Genomic DNA, 23305 nt, shown 5'->3' on the forward strand with positions numbered 1-23305 from the left:
TGACTCAGTATGAAACCGAAAACCGTTCACATTGTACATGTTGTAACGTTGAACTCGTCGTGTGACTGGCCCACGTGCAATCTCAGCGATTCTTGAATCTGCAATCTTACCACTGAGCGCCAATTTACGTATCCACATACCAAACTCTTTCGAACGAGTTCTATCGAGACCTGATGCGCTTATTGTTGGCTTTTTTTCTCTAATTTCAGCGTCAAATTGCCTACAATATGCCAAAGAGTAAACAAAAGATGAACAACCTTTCAAATAGACCGTGGAAATTGGAATACGTCAAATTGCCTCGACTTTTGCCTTATTGGTCACCTTTCTTTTCAAACGCCCTATGCATCTACAATATCATAGTTCAAAAATGAAATATATCTGAAATGATATATAACATCAAAATGAATATACTACGAATAATAGAATGCCAACCTTTCAAATTTATACATCCAACGAAATGAGACGGGACCACAAACTCGTGCTTCGTAAGCGATGTGAACAATTAAATGTTCCATTGAGTCAAAAAAGCCTGGCGGAAATATTTTCTCCAACTTGCACATTGTGACAATAATATTCCTCTCAAGCTTCTCAATATAAACCGGATCCAATTCCCGAGCGCATAGCTCTCTAAAAAAATTACTAACCTCTGTTAATGCCTCCCATATTGGGTTAGGAAGGAAATCTCGAAATGCTGTAGGTAACAACCGCTCCATAAAAATATGACAGTCATGACTTTTCATCCCACCGAATGAAGCATCATCAACAGACACGATATTCGACAGATTAGAGGCATACCCATCGGGAAACTTCAAATTCCTAACCCATTCGCAAACTTCTTGTCTCTGTTTTTTGTCCAAGCAGTAAGTTGCGTGTGGCTTTACCATGTTGCCCTTATCATTGACCGTCAGCTCCAAGTGCGGACGACTACATAGCTGTGCCATATCGAGATGAGCCTTTGCATTATCTTTTGTCTTTCCTTTAACATCGAGTAATGTGAAGAATACATTTTTAAAAAAATTCATTTCTAGGTGCATAACATCTATGTGGTGTCGTACCAGATGATCTTTCCAATATGGCAACTCCCAAAATATACTTCTCTTCTTCCAATTGTGCGTCTCACCAAAACCAGGAATGTTCTTCTTATTTTTGGTTCCAAATGTGACTTGCTCCAACAAAGAGACCTGATCAAACAATTCTTGCCCACTCAAGCATCGAGGGGGACCATCAGTCTCGATTGTGTCCTTCTTGAATGCATCTCTTTCAAATCGAAATTCATGATCACAGGGCAACATCCGTCTGTGATTATCAAAGTATGAGATCTTTCCTCCCTCCTTAAGTTGGAAAGCCTTTGTGTCTTCCATGCATACATGACAACCTAGTTTTCCCTTCGTCGACCATCCTGAGAGCATACTTAATGCCGGATAATCACTAATAGTCCCCATTAAGGCAGCCTTCATTGTGAAATTTTGTTTCCTAAATTTATCGTATGCTAGGACTCCATCCTTCCACAATTTATTCAACTCATCCACGAGAGGCTGCAAGTAGATGTCTATGCTTCTAGTGGGACTATTGGGCCCTGGTATCAACAGAGACAGGAATATATTGTTGTCACGCATCACCAGAGCTGGAGGAAAGTTATAAACGACTAGAAATACCGGCCAATTGCTGTAAGACCGACCTCCCATATTGAAAGGAGAGAAACCATCTGAACAAAATCCAAGACGGACATTTCTAGGGTCTGCTGCAAAATCTGGGTTCAGACGATCGAACTCTTTCCATGATTCACCATCAGCAGGATGAACCATGACTCCTTCCTTTTCCCACTTTCCTTCTTTATGCCAACGCATTTGTTCAGCGGTTGTAGAAGTCAAAAAGAGCCTTAGCAATCTCGGACCGATTGGAAGATACCGCACTTCTTTATACGGCAAACGTTTCGTTGTGTTTTGCTGGTTGCCTTGCTTGAAACGATTATGTCCACAGACATCACACTGCTCTTTAGAAATATTATCATCACCGTAGTATAACATGCAATCATTCGGACAAGCATGGATCTTCATGTGGCTTAATCCCAACCCTTTCACCAATTTCTTGCATTGATATTGATTTGGAGGCAACCTATTCTCTTTCGGAAGCCACTTCTTCACGGCCGATACGATGCGATTGAATCCCTCCTTGGTTATGCCGCAGTCGGCTTTAATGCTGAGGAGTTCAGTAACACATGCAAGGACAGTATGTTCCTTATCACAACCATCCCATAGCGGCTCATCTGCCGCTTTCATCATGTTATAAAACTCTTGAGCTTGTTGATTCGGAGGTTCGTCCGCAGTCCATTCAAAAGACGGACCTGCAGCATCAAGAAGCATGTCCACCATAGCATTTGGCGACTCCACCTCGGGTTGGCTCTGCTCGGATTGGCTCTGTTCGGGTTGGCTCTGTTCCACTTGGCTATATTGCTCACCATGCATGAACCAATTCTGATAAAAAGGTCGAAACCCCGATTTCATCAGGTGTTTTCCGATAGTCTCCTTATCCAACCATCGGGTACACCCACACTTGAGACATGGACACCTAATGCGATCACCACTAATTATATTTTCTTGAATACCAAATGCATATTCTAAAAACCCCTCAACACCCTTAACAAATGTGGGATTCATTCGCTTGTTCACGTAACGAGGACCGTACATCCAACTACGATCAGCCTCCATTTCTCTTAATCATGACAAACACATTTATAATTAAGACATTGTATGCACATGACCTAAATGCAACAAAGATTAGATGACATTCTTCATTGCTTATGTTTTCTAACTACACCTTAGTTTATTCAATTTAAAATAACAAGAGATTCTATTACTTTACCATTCAAACAACAATTTTGACTCAAACGAAAAGAAAGTCCAGATCTATACTTTAGACCCTCCAGATATCATCAATTGATAACGGACCCTCTAAAGCAAGTCATGGAAGAAATCACAATCAATTGTTGCATCATCCATGCAACAGGACTTGTATACAGCCATACAAGCGGCATCTACACTACATAAACTATGAATTTAAACATACGTACCAGATAGAGAGAGATGACGCTTCGTTTGCCGTGCCTTACCTTGACTTGCCTTGATTAGATCTACATAAAATTAAATGCACACGAGGTCAAAACTGAACTTGAAGTTATGCTTTCCTTATATTCTGACACTTCAATGAAATAATGACATTAAATATAAATAGGTCCAAGTGGTTAGTCTTTTGGGACTTACAAATGGCCGGTGTACAATCCTATCCCACTCTTTGAATGCTATGCCTCAGTAGTGAAGAAATGTTTGTGGATTTAGTATTTAAGAAAAATTCGGCAGCATTTCCCCTTAGTTCCCCGAGTACGCGTTAGAAACATATCTTTTTGGACATATTTCAATACGTACTCGTAGGAACAACAAGGGAAAATGATACCGAATCTTTCTTAAATACTAAATCCACAAATATTTCTTCACATCCTAAATGAGACAAAGCATTCAAAAAGCAGTCCCAAAATGGGGACTATTCAAAATTAATCCCTATTGGATTAATTTTGAACGGGTATGAACCTAAAAGGCATACTAAATGTTCCGGTTTTGTTGGATCATAAAACAGTACTATACTAATAACTAACGAATTAATAATATAATTAACTACAATTTCATTAAGAGAAAGAAAACTTGCCTGACTACAAGCAATTCTTTTGCTTCTTCCTGTACCTCTCTTTGGGCCTTTTTCCTTATGCACCTGTTAATTCAACACTTAATTGATTAAAATGCAACTATGTTATGCATAACTATAACTTGACAACTTACTTAATAGAAACTTCTCTCTAGACATAAAACATACATTCTAATTACATTATAAGTAACACAATAATATGGTGATAAAAAAAAAATATACCATATCTAGGCTCATAAAATTACATCTAAAATTCAAAAAACCCCAACTAGCTTAAATTAATTGTTGTCATGACAATAAATTATTTGAATGCTAAATTAATGTTACTAACCTTTTAAATTATTTGAAAAGTTTTGACTATTGTTTTGAACTATTATTTTCCAAAAAAATTTGTTTTAAACAAATAACTATTATTTGAGCGTCTGATCAAGCAAAATCAAATTACAATCCAAATTGATATGATTGGTTGAATTTGATCGGATAGTCAAATGCAAACTATGAAAATTGATGTGAAGTCATGTATTAGAATTTATAAATTGATATTACTTCACAGTGCCATACATATCACTTGTTTGGTTGTTTGAGGTCATCACCACAAGAGAGGCCAAAGTTAGAGGGATTACACAAAGTCTGAGGGCTAATTCAAAAAAATGGAAGGCCTTCATCTCACTGTTCACCTTTGGATTTTGCTCAGTTCCATCCATTATCAACCCAAAAATGGGAAATAACCTTTTCAATGGCTAACTGGCACGTGTAATTAATATCTCTATCATGCATAGTTTAGTTGCTTTGCATGCTTACATCATAATTACATGGGTATTAGGGTATTGAAAGCAAAAACTTTACAATTTGGTCCCTATCAAAGTTGTATTAGGGGATTAGAAGAGATTAAAACAACCTTAGCTAAGACTCAAAGGTAACTTCAAAATTGGAAATTCATACGAGATCATTTGCCAAAATATCAAACATTTAACATTTCAACGACTTATAATTTCACTCCATCGGGCAGCTAATTTCACTTACTTTTTTTAAATCCATGAATAAATAGAAACATACAAAATGCCCATGTTATTTTTTATTTATAAAAATGTCCAGATAAAAGCTATGAGTTCAAACCAGAGAAGCTTTTAGGGTTTATTAATTAATATTAGCATGATAGACATAATTAGCAGTCCCAATGTCCAATATAATATTTTCGGTTCTTCATCTATTTGTATGAAAGAGAATTATGCAACCAATTAATTTGAAGATACAACTTAAGCCTCAATACTATGTAGGATGTATCCAAGTCAACTAGTATCTGTTCTTACGGGTTAAGTTGTGCTAACCAGATGTGCTAACCAGTGACAAAACATGTCATTTTACCCTCAAAATCAGAACCAACGACATTCAATTTGCGTTGCAACGACATTCAATCAAATGCTCAAATTAGGATCAAAATCAGAGTGAAAAGAGCTACTATACCTTGCTACAGTAGAGGCGCAATCCTTCTTCTTCGCAAAGGCAGAGGCGGAGGCGACAGCTGGCACCGGCGGAGGCGACTGCCACCCTATCAGATAGGTGGTTGCTCCTTTTTCGCAGAGAGGAAGAGAAGGGTAATCAAGCACTGAAATGGGAGAGACGGAGAGACAGAGAGGAGTATGGCGAGGCTTTAGGCGGGCGACGACGGGAGACCAGAGAGGAGGCTGGCGAGCGGGCCGGGTTAGGGTTCTGGCGCGGGGAGAAGAAGGCGCGCCTTCTTTTTTTTTTTTTACGAAAAAACTTCAGCGACCGGAGAGGGCGCCGGTCGCTGATACCGGTCGCAGAAAGTCCCTCCTCGCCGTTTCTTGGTTAAATTTTTCTTTTTTCGACGGAAAATAATTATCTGCGACCGGCGTAGTGCCCGGTCTCTGATACCGGTCGCAGAAATTATGTTCTGATGTAGTGATTGGACGGTCCTAAAGTTCATTGGATGTAAAATTCGATTCGATGCCCGAAGAGCCTACTCTGTTCGATGATGATGAGATTTTTTTTTGAAAACTTGGTAGTAGCTACCAAGGTTCGTGAGGGGGAATCGAACTCTCGACCTTTGGGTATAACAACTCTAGGACATTTTCCTAGCCAATTGTGCTACCTCCCCTTTCTCATCGGTGATGATGAGATTGAGGTGGCGTATTTATTACCTAAGCATGTGCAAGTATTGAATGAAGTACATGACCGTAAAATTTTTTATTACTATAAATTGGTATAGTTTACAATACGCGGAATCCGATTCGCGGAATTATATTTAGAGATTTGATGTCAGTCAAAAGTACGATTATATACTAAAATTATGAATTTACATATAAAGTTGATGACGTGGAAAAAAGTGATGACTGATCTGGAAGCAGCGACGAAGCGACCACGTGTTAGTTGCGGTGATCATGGTGGAAGTTAAAAAGAGTAAAAAAAAAAAAAAATACAAAAATGGTCGGCATTCAAATTCTCATTCCTCTCTCTCCGGTTTTGATAGTACTGGATGAATATTTCTATTATATTGTCAAAATAGTGTGATTAAACCACAACAGGATTTGTCCTGTTTTAAGGAAATGGAGGGGAGGGATATACACCATGCGCATGGATCAGTATCAGATTCTTTCTCAACCTTTATTTCGTGTACACTTTCCTAGTTACCTTCCCCAATGTACATTCTATTGTCATTTAATAATAATGCACCACTTGCACTGGGAAAGAATGGGGAATAGGAAAGAGGGGAATGGACGGCTGAGATGAAGAGGTGGGGGTGTTAACTGTTAAGTAGCAAGTACAGGCTGGCTGGACAATGGACAAATTCAAATGCATGCAACTAGCTAGGTATACTGTACTAGTAATCGATCTACAGATAGATAAATATATACAACCTCATCACTTTTGTTTGTATTCATTTCTTTTGCTTTTATGATAAGGTGGAACCTTCCTCTCCTCCCCATGTGAATTCTTATCCTATGAGGTAACAAAAAAAATTTCTGTGTAGATATCCGGACCGTTTGATCAGAATTCGGATTAATCTAGTTCAAAATGGAATGCATGAGTCCATGTTAGTGCAGATTCTGATCGGACGGTCCAGATCTAAACAAAGATATTCTGTTACCTTAGGTGATATGAATTCCCATTGCGATACATTATAATAGATAAAGTAATTATAATTGTATGTCAGACAAGGATAAAATAAATACAATTAAATAATAACATTACATTAAAATTGGCAATGGATGGAGAATATAATAAAGAATTTTTTTATAATAAGCAATTTTTTTTTTTAAACCAAGCAATTATTTGATTTGATTGGTCCCAACTCTCAAGATCCATTATGATCTCAACTCCATCTTAGCCCACTTATTTATGGGCCCATACTTGCAAAAATATACATCTTTCAACCCAGGCCCATTTTCATAGCATAACTTTGCTCATTGTTTAATCCATATTGAAATGTGCTTGGAGATCAAATTTTACATTTCTTGGATTTTTTTTGCTATTTATTAAGATGGTTTCAAAATCGCTGTATTTATTAAAATTCTGCTCCACTGAAAAACAGCGATTTCAAACCATCTTAATAAATAGCAAAAAAATTCCAAAAAATGTAAAATTTGATCTCCAAGCACATTTCAATATGGATTAAACAATGAACGGTTCGGATCGACCGTTTGGATTTTGAAAACTCGAATATTGAGCCGTAGCACGGTGGCCCTCTATGCTATCCATAGCACCCAAGCCTTACTCTATATATATATATATATATATATAGAGTCCGACTAAATTGCTGCTGGTAGCAGTTCTACCCAAGTGCTGCCGGGGCTATATTTAGCTATGTGATGTCCAAACAACAAATTTAAACCGTTAGATGTTTAATCTATATAATCTACTTGGAGACCAAATTTTACATTTTTTGGAATTTTTTTAGTATTTATTAATAAGCTGGTTTGAAAACCGCTGTTTTCAATGCTGCAGAAATTTACTGAAAACAACGGTTTTCAAACCAACTTAATATAGCCCGAAATCGGTCGCAGAAGGTCATTTATTTTTTGGATATTTTTTACTGTTTTTGTTTTTCCCAATTGGTACAAAATGTAGAAAAAAAATATAATATTAAACCCATTCTGTTCATATATTTTTCTCCAGCCTCAATTGGTAAGAAACGTAATTCACAAACAACTCACAAGCAACTATGAGACAATTCACATCAAATATCAAACAACACAATAATAAGTATTGACCGATGCAATCAAATATACTTTTTGCTTCAACTAAAATAAATATCAAACTGTCTGCTGTTTAGATACTGGAATATTCACGTATACAGTCATGTACATAGAATACACTTGAATAGTAAATAAAATTTCAATATGGATAAAAGTGAGATAAACATTAGAAATTAGTATATGGCCTAATAAAAGAACAAATCAGTTGGTATCTTCTTACTTTCGGCATGTAAAGATCTGTGATCTCTCCATAAGTTTCAAAATGACTGCAAGACATCAAACCATCAAAAGTCAAAATAACAGCATGAGGAATGTAAGTGTAATATAAATAAAAGAAGTCATATAGTTAACCATCCAATAATTCCATGGCACCAGCAAAAGCATTTTTTTATCTTATCTTATATTTAATGTTCAAGTATTTGAGATTTTCCATCTACTAACCTACGAAACATATTTTAGTCGGTAATCCTTTGTATTATTAGGTCTGTTATTATATTTTGTCACATATATACATTCCTTGTATGGTGATATTTGAAAACTAGTGAAAATTGGCAGTATACACAAATCATTGGTAGTGCATACACTATTTTTGATTATTTCGGTGAAAACAGCGACCCAATAGTAACATGCCACTCAGGTACGCTACTCTCGTACCACATGACTTTCTCTTTTTCAAAGCATCAATGAACCTCGAATATCAGATACCAGCCAGAAGGCCTCCAAGTAAGTAAATTACCAGTCAATTTCGGTTTAGTTGGATTATAAAATAATACTATATTAATAATAGGTCCATAGGTGATTGTGTAATATGCCAATTATGTACCCAACATACACATTGTAATCAGTTTCAGATATTTGAAAAGACAGATGGACACAATTAATCAAGCTACAGTTAATCCAAAAATTTTATACTTACCAATTAATTGAGCGCAAGTCTCGGCTATTGACTCTATTCATCATAAATAAATATGAACACACCTCCTAAAACCAATCAAAACCAAAAATATTTTTTTAAGAAATGGCATCAGACTTGATCCTTCTAAAAATATAAAAAAGTAATATATTTTTGTTTGCTATGTGATACCTTAAAAGTAAGATCAGTATGATGAGAGTAGGTCAGATGAAGCTTAGATGCAGTCTCCTTCTAATGCTTCCTTAGCCATGGCTGCTGTTGCCCAATCTAAAAGAAAGATTAAAAAAGAAAAAAAAACTATAAACATTTAACTATGTCATATGTATATTTTTGTTTGTCCACTATGTCAAATGTAAAGTTGACCTATCATTTTATTTTCTAAATAAAATACACATTCACTACAACCTACCTAATTCGATAATGTAAAAAATATACACATCTCTGTCTTCTTTAGAATAATAGAAAATATTTTGCAAAGTCCAAAGGACAGATGGACAATAAAAAATCATTAATCATGTCATGCAGCCTAACAATTTTGGAAGCAATAGATTGAATTGCCTAATGATGTTAACAGCTTAATAACAGGACTACAATAAACCAAAGACGAACGGACACAAGTAAACAAAAAGAAAAAGAAGTACGGAGACTTGATTGAATCAGGTTTAAATTTTAATAGTACGGGGGTCAGAAATAAACTTTTCTCGAAAATTATAAAAAACTTCAATTGCCACTGCAAACTTTAGTCCAATTTAGTTTCAATTCAATGGTGCAGCATTAAACATGCAGAAAAGACTTAAAAAAGGCTAATGATCAAGTCTAGCAGGAGGGACTTGAAAATACATGCATGCGGGTCTATGGGCACATTATGTCGTACTCGTACACCATTCAAGATATACTGCTCCATACTGGTACCATCACCATGTTACAAAAAAATTACTATTCTATCCTCTAGTTCGAGCTAGATGTGGTAAAAAAAACTAAAATCACAGTAAAATCATGGTACGTACCTACAAAAATGCTACAAGGCATTTAACATAGTAATATGCTTTGTTAATCACTAAAAAAATAAATAAATGACAACTAACCTGCCAAGATTCTTGACCCTTGAAACTATACAAGAAATCAGTGTCCTTCACATCAGGCAATATAGTCTTGTTTTCTCCTTTACAACTGAAGTATACAATCGGTTTTGAAGGCAGCCACTCGTGCGCATTAAATATCTCAATTGAACCAAGTGTGACCAGTCTCGATGAAATACTTCCTACCAAAATATTTAAAAAAGAATGAAAATCAATATAGAAGCTCAAAGGTGACATTTTCCCGCTTGGTATTCAATTTGATTTTAATATATAATCATATCTGGGTGAGCTGAAGCTAATCAATCAATTTGATGTTCATTGATTGAAAGTCCAAAAGCTTCTTAACAAGAGCCTGCTACAACTTAACATCTCTAAGTTAGGATTAGGGCTGTCAAAAAAGCTTGCGGCTCGTGGCTCGCTCGTGACTCACCTCTAGCTTGCTCACTAACAGCTCGCTCGGTAGTGGACCGAGCTGTTAACGAGCCAGCTCGGCTCAGGCTCGGGCCAAAATAAACGAGCTGAGCCAGGGGTCAGCTCTGACCGGGCCAGCTCGGTTCGTTAAGCTATAGTGAATTTAGGGTTTAGTCCTGTATAATTTTAAGTCCAGTCTCATTTTCAAAGGCGCAATTATGCAAAATTGATTTATTTTCGGTTTGGGAAGAAAGGATATGGGCTTTAGTTGCTTGAAGATGTGTCTGCTGGATAATTTCTTAAATTTTTTGAATGAGATTTCTTATTTTTTTATTTTTGAATTTGTATAATAGTAGCCCAATAAAGCCCAGCGAGCCAGCTCGTCAGCTTGCGAGCTAGCTTGGGCTGACTTGTCACAAGCTAAGCCAGGCGTTTTGGCTCGGATGACCTTGGTCCAGGCTCGAACCAAAATAAACGAGCCGAGCTAAGGCCCAGCTCGTTTACAGTCCTAGTTAGGATACAAGAAAGCTCCCATCCAACTACAACCATAATTTATTTTTCGACTAGTCTTACATTAATAGAGTTGATCTCATGGATATTAACAATTTCTTACCTGGAATCGAGCTAAGAAGGATGAAAGAAAGAAGAAAGAGGGGGTGAATCAAGCTTGAGGAGCAGCAATAGAGGTCAGGCTTTGAGGGGCGCACAGGCACAGCTAAGGAAGGAAAGTTGAATCGGTGGCCGAGTGCGCGGAGAGGAGAAGAGAGGAGGTGATCGGTGGTCAAACGGAGAGGAGAAGAGAGGAGGCGATCGGTGGTCGAGTGGAGAGGAGGTGGCCGGTGGTCGAGCAGAGAGGCGTGCGTCGATGGTCGAACGAAGAGGAGGCGGCGCTGATCTTTTCCTTTTTTTGTTTTTTGTTTTTTTTCGGAAAACCTAACACAAAACGTAGGAGAGGAGAAGAGGTGGCACGTATTTCAGGGGACCCTCCTGGAACCGGGCCAAATCGGTCCCAGAAGGTGTGGGCACCCGTCCCAGAAGGCTTTGGGCCAAATCCGTCCCCGCTCCTTTTTTTATTTTTATTTTTATTTTTTGAGGGTCTTCTGCGTCCGGCGACCAGACCGGTTCCAACTACCGGTTGCAGATAAGTCATTTTGCTGTAGTGGTAGAAAGCCTTGAGTTACACGGATTTATACCTAAAAATCCATGTAGAAATGTTATTATAGGGTTTTGCTTATATAAAAGGCCTTCTTCCAGCGCCATTTTGATTAATTAATACTCTCTCTCTGTATTGAATTGGTTTGATTTCTGCGCACAAGAAGGCCGGATCTGAGATCTTTAAAATTATTGAGATATCGTACTTGTACTTGTACTTAGCATCTTATTTTTGTTCACATGGATATTAGTCACAGATTCTGAAAATTACTTAATTACTTAATTTTTGTTCAACTATTGTTTTTAAATTTTCTAGTAAATGTAGATAACAATTTAAATTGTAGTGCACTTTAATCTAATTTGTAAGTATTATATTTTTTTTGTAGATAAATAGATAATTTGGAAATAGATGAAACAGAAGAAAGTCTCGAGCCTCATGAAGGGATATATGATTCTATGTAGTGTTGTAAATAACGGTATGCGCTCGTCGGACGGACATGGTACCGCTAAGCGATTAATTAGAAATAATAGGGAATAATCAGGCACAATCGGAAAAAATCGGTCGATTAATCGGAAAATTCCTTGACGGTTTGATTATCGCCAACGACTAATCAGATGATTAGTATTAAATTCCATTAGGATATTTTTCGAATATTAAGAAGCTGGTATCGATGAAGGACATGAAATTGATTGGTCTGAAATTCCACGACTGTCATGTTTTAATGACACATGATTCATGTTGCAATTTGGGAAATTTTACCAAAGTTCATTCAGCAAACCATTACAAAGCTTTGTTTTTTCTTCAATGCGATTAATTTGAAAGTGATAGACCCGCTAAAATTGGACGCTTTGCAAAAGGAGGTCGTCGTTACTCTTTGCCATTTTGAGATGTATTTTCTGCCATTTTGAGATGTATTTTCTGCCATTTTTTTCGATGTTATGGTTCGCCTTATTGTTCATCTTGTGAGAGAAATTAAGATTTGTGGTCCCGTGTTCATTCGGTATATGTATCCATTCGAGAGATTCATGGGTATTTTGAAAAGTTACGTAAGGAACCAACATCGAGCCGAAGGTAGCATTGTAGAAGGATATTCTACGGAAGAGGTGATTGAGTTTTGCACCAATTACATGACCAGTGTGTGAAGGCTCCAAGGAGTAGGGGCAATTGGGTTGAAAGCCATAGTTGCTAATAAAGATGAACGACTAAAGACACATTTTATTGTACTACAGTACATGGCAGATGTTGCTCCCTATATAGATGAGCACATGACAATCCTTCAACAACAATAGAACTACACGAGAAGTGAGAACTGACTTACTAACGAGCATAATTGTTTTTTTATAGGATGGCTGAAAGAAAAGTGAAGTCATACCCCGAAAGGTTGCCCGTAAATGAAATTGTTAGATTGCTGGGCGAAGGACTCCAAATTATTGTTAGAACATTTCAAGGATACGAGATTAACGGATATATATTTTACACTAAATTACAAAGTGATAAGAGCACGATGCAAAATAGTTCGGTGATGTTGGTGGCGACGTCTCAAGAATTCAGTAGATCGGGGGATGCCCAGCCTGTAATCGCATCAAAGTCATATTACTGTGTCATTGAAGAAATTTGGGAGCTCATTTACAATCCTCCCTTGTTTCGGTGTCAATGGGTCGAAAACTGGGGTGTTAAAGTTGATTACGACAGGTTCACACTTGTTGAATTTAACAAAGTTGGGTATGTTGATGATCCGTTCATACTCGCCAAGAAAGCCACCCAAGTATTTTATGTCACTGACCCGAGTGATGATAGGTGGAGCGTCGTCCTATCCGGAAAAAGAAGGATTGTTGGGGTAAAAAACATCGTCGATGAAGAAGAGTACGACCAGTTCGAAGAGATATCTCAATTTTGTACCAACGTGCAAACTGAGATAGCAATAATTGAAGAACAAGACGAAGCAAATTACATGAGATCCGACCACAATGAAGGATTATGAGCCGATGTTCAAATAGTGAAAAAAAAAGAGAAAAAAGAAAAGAAAAAAAAAGACAATGTATAATATTTATTCCTTTTAAACTTGAAAATTTTAATATTTCTTTTTTGGAACAACATTTTAATAAGACAATGCTTGATTAAATATTAGATTAGTTTAAATATTATATTTTTAAATGTAATATAATATAAATGTAAATATTTTATTAGTTTAAATATAAATATAAATATTTTATTAGTTTAAATATAAATATAAATATTTTATTCGTTTAAATATAAATATAAATATTAGATTAATTTAAATATAAATATAAATATTAAATTAGCTTAAATATTAATATAAATATTAGATTAGTTTAAATATAAATATAAATATAAATATAAATAATTTATTAGTTTACATACTTGAATACAATTTCATATTATTTATTTAAGTTTATTTAAAAATAAAAAAATAAAAATGCATCTTATTTAGCAATTTCAAAGGATTTATACACGGATGTTTAATTAAACATCCATGTAGAAATACCTTTCTACACAGATTTTTAATTAAACGTCTGTGTAGAAAAGCAAAGAGAGCTACACAGACGTTTAATTAAATGTCCGTGTAGAAAGGTATTTAATTAAACGGATGTTTTCTTACCTTTCTACACGGATGTTTAATTAAACGTCCGTATAGAAAAGCAAAGAGAGCTACACGGATATTTAATTAAATGTTCGTGTAGAAAGCTTTCGTACACGGACGTTTAATTAAACGCCCGTGTACAAAATATGTTCGATGGTCATTGGACAATAAAATAACATACAATTTTCTGGAGGAGAAAAACGAAGCTTCAAACTCAATATATACTGCCAAAAACAAATTAATATGTCACTTCATCTGCCATCCATGTCATTTCATCTGCCATCAAATTGTAGAGTGAGTTACGAATGAACAAATTAATATGTTAGTTGATGATTTTGAAATCTCATTTAGTACGGAGGTGGGGACAGACAGGTGATCTGAACTCGACTAAATCAACCAAATTAAACAAATGGAGGAGACCTCAAGATCTGCCATGCATTCAGTTTGACTAATGAATTAACGACACACGCGTTGTAAAATGAAATCATGAAGAGTACCCCTTCCAACTGAAGTTATAAAACGAGCCCACGCACAACCACTAGTGAAAAAACAGGAATCAGGATCGGCCTATCTGGATCGGTTATATGGGACACCCGATCCTAATAAGTATCTGGATCGGTTTATTTAAAAAAACCGATCCTAACAACTATTCAGATCGGTTTTTAGTAACAACTGATCCTAATTTATTACTATTAGGATCGGTTTTTTGTGGGAACTGATCCTGATACTATCAGAATCAGTTTTTAAATAAAACCGATCCTAATAGTTCAATCATTTGGATCGGTATTTATTACAAACCGATCCTGATAGTATCAAAATCGGTTCTAATATTTTTTAAGAAACTAAAAAGATAATTTTTTTTTTATTCCTTGAATAAACATATTAGTTATACAAATGGAATGTAAAATTGGCCGATATCACATACTTGATACTTCACATGCATCTCTCTCTCTCCACACTCTAAATGGTTGCAATGAAGAAAAGATGTGGGTGCCGGTACTGCTGCAATTGAAGAATTTAAGAAGGGATCACTAGAGTGGATGGTGTTCCATAGAGAGGCTAATGTAGTGAATCCTAATTCCAGTTATTTTATAAATTATTTTAATAAATTATCTTATAAATAATTTCGATGTAACATTTGGCAAATTGGAACAAGAAGAGATACATTTCCAGAGAATAGACAACTAAATTGCAAGCAGCATATCACAGCACCTGTCCCCCCCATTAAGTGTCATTGCTGATGACAAACGTCCAAAAGAAACAAAACACACACCAAGACAACCATAAATCTAGAATTCCAAAACATATAAGATTACACTTTTCTCTCAAAAAAAAGGAAGATTACACTTCTTTTTTTTGGTAAAAAGCCTAGGTCCAGTTTCATTAAGAAACAGAGTTAAATTACAAAACACAGTAAAAATATTCAAAGCTACAGTCATCCAAAATTCAAAGAACCAACTTTTTTCAGTCTGACTCTTCATTTGGTTCTTCATCTGACTCCGAAGATCCTTCATCCATCTCTTTCCCTTTCTTTGATGATCCTTCAACTAACTTTTTACTCAACTCTTTTTTTATTAAAGTATAAACATACACATTTTTATACAATTTTTTTTGTACAGTTATTTATTAAGATTCCAAAATTTTTTTTGTACAGTTATTTATTTAATTATTTTTGTAGCTTTCAAATAAATCAAATATTTCTAGTAATTCAAAATAAATCAGAAAAACTCAACTGGATCGGTTCTATATATAAAAACCGATCCAGATAACAATCTGGATCGGTTTTCCACACAGAACCGATCCAGACTGATATCTGGATCGGTTTTTATATATAGAACCGATCCAGATTCCTTTTTCCTTTCAATTCTGTTTGGAAAAAATTTAACACCAAATAACATGTAAAAATTTATTTTGTAGAATTATTTTAATATGTTATTTTTATACATAAAGAAGGATTTAGCATACACATATATATACACATATATATACACATACACATGCACATTTTTTTATTTTTTACATACACATACACATATATAAAGAAGCTTTTAGTTCATTAGGTCACTGTTTTTTTTACACATGTATATAAACATAAACATACACATTTTTATACAATTCTTTTTGTACAGTTATTTATTAAGATTTTAAATTTTTTTTTGTACAGTTATTTATTTAATTATTTTTGTATCTTACAAATAAATCAAATATTTCTAGTAATTCAAAATAAATCAGAAAAACTCAACTGGATCGGTTCTATATATAAAAACTGATCCAGATAACAATCTGGATCGGTTTTCCACACAGAACCGATCCAGACTGATATCTGGATCGGTTTTTATATATAGAACCGATCCAGATGTCTTTTTCCTTTCAAATCTGTTTGGAAAACATTATTTTAGACATTGTTATATAAATTATTTTATAAATTGTTTTATAAATTTTCTTATATAATTTCTATATTTTCATTCGAATAAAATTAAAATTACGTATCTAGATCGGTTATTGTTGGGCGCAGAAAGTTGCACGGCGTCAGGTTAGCTAACGGTGCGGGATTTTACATATGGGTGCGAGTGGAAGTGCTCCCAGCTGGGCTCAGTGCTCTGCTGCTTTGAATGTGAGCAGGTCACCGAACTCAGGGGAAGGCATTCACTCGGGATTTGCTTCCTGCATTCCTCCTGGTTCACCCCTTGTGACAACCTACGTTCATGATCAGTTGTCAGAGGTTTTATTGCAAGCACCCGCCGTTAATTACATCAGAAAGACCTTTCGGGTCAGACTGAACACCTCATGCATTCCAGGATGTATGCCTATTGGGATTGAACTGAATAATGAGGCTAAGAGAGGCTCATGTATGGCTTGTCTTGGTCATGTGTTTGGTTCTCATTTAATTTGGAAGCATGTTCATTTATTTGTCGTGATATATGTATGAAGACATGGATTTCATATGTTTAAAATGTAAGAATATTATGGAGAAATATCATTTATGTATATTTGATATGAAAGGAGCACTCAGATGCCATTTCTATATGTTTGTTTATGAAACATGTCAAGAGAGGGGCATTTTGGTCATTTCATATTATGGATGAGACTTGAATGTGTTCAACTATTATCTAAAATTAAAGAGGATTGAATTTGGGTTCATTTGGGACTGATTTGAGTCGATTTGGACTTAGTATGAGAAAGTTATGGCCAAAAAGGACTTGAAAGGACCTATTTGTGAATATTTTATATTCTCAGGGACTTATTTGTAAATTTCCAGGGACCTGAGGCTGTAATTTGGGCTTTTAATAGGGTCTGGAGTGCATTTTGGGCCTTTAAGGGCTTGTTTGAGAAGGTTTTGTGCTGACAGGGGTCTTTGTGTAAATTTACAGGGACTTCTCTGTATATTTTAATAAACAGAGGGGTTTATATGCAAAAAGGGATCTTCTGGTCACATGTGGACTTTAAGATCAGTGCAGAGCTTTGAGATTTGGGCTTTTGGGCCTTTGAGATGTGCATAAGCCATTGGATTGAAATCACTGGGCTTTAAGATAAGTGCAGAGGGGATTTGATCAATTGGGCTTTAAGATTTGGGCTTTAGTATCAAGATTTGGGTTTTTTGGGCCATAGGATGTGCACTGGGTCATTAATTGATGTGCAAGGCTTCAGATACCATTCATTTGAACTTTGAGATTCGGGTTAACCTTTTAATTGATTTAAACATATGACAGGTGGGGCCCAAATGTCAGGATCCGTTGGATTTGATTTGAATTTAGTTCATTAGATCAAAGAGACTGCTTTAGGATTCGTGTTTCCTGCTTTGAGAATCGTGCAGAAGGGTTTCCCGACTAGGGTTCTTCCCCGATGAACTCTCTCCGGCCGATCTAAGCCACGACAGTGCCGACCAAGGGCATGATCATAATCGTGAGACTCTCAGGAGTCTATTGGTACCATTGTCGGCCGTCGGTGGCCATCAGAGGCGGCGGAACAGGCATCTACAGTACCCATCGGTACCGATTGAATTCCATATCGATTCCAGTGGATTTCTTTGGGTTTTCTTTTAATCAATTGGTTATTTAGAGTCGTGTGATGCTATAGGAGACATTAGGGATGCCAATTTGAAGTTTATGGGAGTTTTAGACACATTTTGAGCTTTATGGTTTCGGTTTCAGTACCGAATTGGTACCAATAGGTGGTACAAGAGATTTTGGGTAGAATTGAGCATTCAATGAGATCATATATGCTATCAGGAAGGACTCAGACTATTTTAGGAGTATTGATTTCCATTAGATTGAATTATGGATCAAATTAGCATTATGAACATACAACTTTCAACACTTTTAGATTGATTCCTCTTGAATTTTATATAAGATGTATGATTTTTATTTCATAGATTCAAAGATAGACATGCCAAGGATTTTTATTCCAAATTTGGGAATTTTATGAGGTCATTTGCTCAGTCAAATGGCCTGATCAAGTGCCAGGGGCATTGGAGGTAATTTTGCCACTTTAATTTACAGAATTTTCATTTTTAAAAGATGAACTTTGGAAGCTCATAACTTTCTGTAGGAAAGTCCAAATGATACAAACTTTATATCAATTTTGTGTGTTTTGATGTGTTCTATCTGACTGTGAAGTCTGTTTTTCAATTTAGTCCCTCTATTGTTCTGAAATGGCTGATCTGTCAGCAGAGGTCATTTATATACATTTCAATGATTTCCATTGTACCAGTGATGCTTTCAATGCGTTATACTGCTGAGTATGGACTTGATATGTTATCAAGGACTGGTATATGTCATTTTATACAAGATCAAAGGTCTGGTTTGGTTCAGAACAGGTTTTCAAGGGCATTTAGCCACTGTTTTTATACCAGTGACAAAGAAAAAAGGATCAAAGAGTTCAAAGGTTATGAAATCATCATTTTTAATATATTTTTGATGTGTCAAAGCTTGGAAATATGCAGGGAGGTCCCTGATTGTTTTAAAATCATGTTTTTACACCTTCTCACTTGATTTCAAGAGGCATTATCATCAAAACTTCATAGATTCAAGGATGTAAATGACATATAGCAATGTGATTGCTGTCTTTTTTACACATTGAACCTCAGTTTCTCACTATTTGCAAATAAACCCTTAAAAATAGTGAAATTAACCATTTTGATAGCATAACTTCATTATTTCTCTAGTTTTATTTGCAACTAGGCCTTTCTCAAGTGGTCATTAGGTTGAGAGTTGCAAAGGATGCCTTTGGCTCACTTTAAACAACCCTTGTGCATTTATCTTTTATTTAAAGTTACTTTATTCCCTTATTTTGATTATTTTTGTAAAGAAATCAAAGGGGCAGATGAGCAAGGATGACTGTGGCTCACTACACTCATCTTTACCTCTAATTAATTTGCAAAAATGATCAAGGGAGGCAGAGGAGAAAAAAATGAAAGAAAATAGAGAAAAGATGTACAAAAATGTGATTTTTATGAAAGGCTTTGTATTAAAATAACATTTTTTATGTTTTTAATGCTTATATGCATTATTTAAGTGTTTTTAAAGAAGATTATTGCATCAGAACAGAAAAGAAACAAAGAAACACAAGAAAGAAAGATCAAAATCAAGGAAATAGCTTTATTAATGAAAATTGAGGTGTACAATGGCCCCCTAGTAACCAAAACCCGTTTAGGCTTAAGGTGCGGAATGACCGTAGAACAAAAATTTCTACAGCCAACTTAAGCTCAGGATTAAACAGGGTATGTCAGGAAACTTTCCAAGGCGGTCCACCTTCAGTATTCCTTTGGCATCAAAACCCAATTTAATCCTTTTACAGATCTAGATCTCCATGATTGATTTCTAAAACTTTAATCTACTTACAAATTAAATAGATTAATATAACATATTTATACCTTGTTTCCAAATCACAGTTGGAATGCAGACCGAGCGAGTAGAGCCTCACCAGGGAAGGAATCGACTCGAAACGGAGCATCAGACGTCTGATGCCTCTATCGGTTGTCCACCAGGAATAACCGGAGAGCGGTTTATTTCTTCTGCCAGAAGTACCGTAAATCGCGGAATTCTGCAAAAACACTATTCACGGGGAAAAGACGAAAACCCGTAAACACGAATTTTCGGTTGCTCAGTTTCATCAATATGCAAAACTGACATACCGCGAAATTCGGTAAAACACTATTCATCGATCCCGTAAATATTCTCCACAACAACCCGCAAGATTATACGTCAACTACGTATAACTTTCTTTTCTCAACCGAAACACTATTTGGGAGAGAAACCGAGAAATAGAGAAAATACCGATCCGATTCTGCACGAAACGGTATGTGTGAATTGGTGAATTTCTCTCTACCCCTCCACCCCTATTTATAGTGTTTAGATTCGGTTGCAAAAGACCAAAATGCCCTCCAAGTTCGGCCTATTTACAAGATATGCCATTGACACCTCATCCTTTTATATGTGAAATGACCAAAATACCCCTTCCACACCCTTCCACATCCTTCTCCATGCTTCTACACATGCAAGGTGGCATAGGTGTGAAATGACCATTTTGCCCTTGTGGATAGGATTGATGACATGTCATCTGCATAGGATCAATGACGTGTCATGCGGATAAGCTCGAATCTGAAAAGACCCGAATGCCCTCGGCCCGAACACAAATAATATTCGTATAATTATTCTGAACAATTATATATATATTTTTCTTTCGATTATTTGTTTCGGTATCGATGACATGTCATCTGGATAGAATCGATGACGTGTCATGCGGATAAGGTCGAATCTGAAAAGATCCGAATGCCCTCGGCCCGAACACAAATAATATTCGTATAATTATTCTGAATAATTATATATATTTTTCTTGCGGTTGTTGTTTCGATAATTTATACAATGTGTCATGCACATTTATAAATTAACCGGTTAACTTTTATACAACGTGTCATACACGTTTATAAATTAACCAATGTTTTTGCTTGTTATTTTTACATAACAATTATAATTTAATTATAACACGTATAATTAATTATAACCATCTTATCATTGATCATAACCAATTTATAATCAATCAAAATAAGATTCTCCGATTAACTCCTATATGGTGTGACCCAATAGGATCTGTGTTATGTTGGTAAACAGAGTTAAAACCATTTTAACCTCTATAATCATGAGCGGCATCTGGCAACACATCATGACCATCCAATTACACAGATGATGCTGTACTGTACAATATCACGATCCAGTAAACAATTTACTTGTGTCTGTTCCTCTGTCTCATAGCCATCAGATCAGTTTCAAGGTAGATGTGTGTCATCCTTGCTAACTGAATCTTTTCTTGATCTTGAGCATATTATCAAATATGATTACTCTTGTAATCATACCGCGCGCTGATAATCTTACTCTATCAAGGGGCCCAGTGATGCTATAACTCGTATAGAGATACGAGGGACAAGTAGTACTTTTGGTAGACTATCACTTCCTCAGCTAAGCTATATATATCGAAAAGCTACCGTTATGACTGCTTTTTACGGACAGCGTTAGATAGCAATCACACATATATATTTCTTAGTGGGAACGATAAATACCTCATACTTTAGAACTTTGACACTGAATGAAAAACATAAATGACACGAACACAATTCTATTTAATGTTTTCATTCGGGGTCTGTCAAATACCATGTTCCTTGAACATGTATCTATGTGATTAAAATGACATCTCGTGTCAAATGGTTTGTAAAACTTAACCATCTTTTAATCCACATACTAACCTTATAGCGGTAATTAGTGTTCCTGCTAATTACCTTGGTTAGTGACCTTTTAAGATTAAGAGTATATATCATCTATATTATGGAGTTTCACAATTTCAGTCATGAACTCGAAATGATCCATAAATGCAATAATACTCAAGGCAACAAAATGATATTAATAATCCAATTCATGAACAAAGCTTTATGATAAATTATCGTATTATTGACTTCTAGATTATTACAAACTAACAATCTCCCACTTAAGCTAGGAGTCAATCATCGTAGACCCTACTTATATACAAAACTCTATATTCTCTAAGATCTCGTAGATCCTGAGAAGATTTCACAGCCAATCTTCTATGTGTTCCAAACTCATAGAAGCATTAAGCATCTAGTGCTTGGCTTGAGGAAGAGATTTTGTGAGTGGATCAGCTGTGTTGCTGACTGTGTCAATTCTACTTATCTTTACATCACCTTTATATTAATTATATCTTTTATAATTAATTATAAACATCTTATGATGTTTATGATCTTTCGTATTAGGTGATAACGTTGTAGACGAGAAACATATCCTTAGTTCTTCTCAAGAACTTAAGGACATTCTTTACTGCATTCCAGTGCTTTATGCCTGGATTAGCCTGATATCTACTCGTCACACTCAAAGCGTACGAGACATCAGGGCGAGTGCACAACATGGTGTTTATGATAGAGCCAATAGCCGAAGCGTATGGTACTCTACTCATAGTGTTTTGCTCATCAGTTGTCGAAAGACACTGAGTCTTGCTAAGCTGTGCACCATGATTCATTGGCAGGAATTCTCTCTTAGAATCCTGCATGCTGAACCGATTCAGCACTTTGTCAATGTACGTGCTTTGACTTAATCATATAAGTCTCTTTGATCTACCTCAGTAGATCTTTATGCCTAGTATATAGACATCCTCGCCCAAGTCCTTCATCGAGAAAACTTTTCTTTAATGAAGACTTGGCTAATTGCAATAGAGGAATATCGTTTCCTATTAAGAGTATGTTATCTACATATAAGATTAAGAAAGGCGATGACACTCCCACTAGTTTTTCTGTACACATAAGATTCTTCTTCGCATCTGACGAAGTCAAGTTTTTTGACTTCTTCGCCAAATCGAAGATTCCAACTCCGTGATGCATGCTTCAATCCATAAATGGATTCAAGAAGCTTGCATACCTTCCCAGCATTCTCTGGATCTTCAAAACCCGTAGGCTGTGTCATGTACACATCCTCTTCTTAAATTTCCATTTAAGAATGCGGTTTTGACATCCATTTGCCATATTTCATCATCATGAAATGCGGCAATTGCTAGGAGTATCCAAATTGACTTAAACATAGCCACGGGTGGAAAAAGTTTCATCAATTCCCAGAATTTGTTTGAAACCTTTTCGCTACTAGCCGTGCTTTGTAAATAGTCATATTGTCATCCATGTCTGTTTTCTTTTGAAAACCCACTTGTTAGCTATGGGCTTCACCCATCAAGTGGTACAAC

At 35.9% G+C, this 23305-nt stretch overlaps 1 protein-coding gene and 1 long non-coding RNA gene across 2 annotated transcripts; both read right to left on the reverse strand.

The window, feature by feature from the left end:
* Positions 1–288: 288 nt before the first annotated feature.
* On the reverse strand, positions 289–4400 carry LOC144554487 (uncharacterized). The gene is made up of 4 exons (XM_078302803.1): positions 4243–4400; positions 3700–3762; positions 433–2712; positions 289–346 (listed from the first exon to the last, which is right to left on the reverse strand). Exons 1-4 carry the CDS (start codon positions 4398–4400, stop codon positions 289–291), a joined length of 2559 nt encoding a protein of 852 aa, XP_078158929.1.
* Positions 4401–7943: 3543 nt separating this feature from the next.
* Positions 7944–9219, reverse strand: LOC144554730 (uncharacterized). The gene is made up of 3 exons (XR_013511720.1): positions 8998–9219; positions 8830–8894; positions 7944–8179 (listed from the first exon to the last, which is right to left on the reverse strand). It is a non-coding gene; the product is annotated as an uncharacterized LOC144554730 (long non-coding RNA).
* Positions 9220–23305: the final 14086 nt, after the last annotated feature.

The sequence above is a fragment of the Carex rostrata genome, chromosome 5, assembly GCF_964058835.1.
Source record: "Carex rostrata chromosome 5, lpCarRost1.2, whole genome shotgun sequence".
In the NCBI taxonomy this organism is placed as follows: Eukaryota; Viridiplantae; Streptophyta; class Magnoliopsida; order Poales; family Cyperaceae; genus Carex; species Carex rostrata.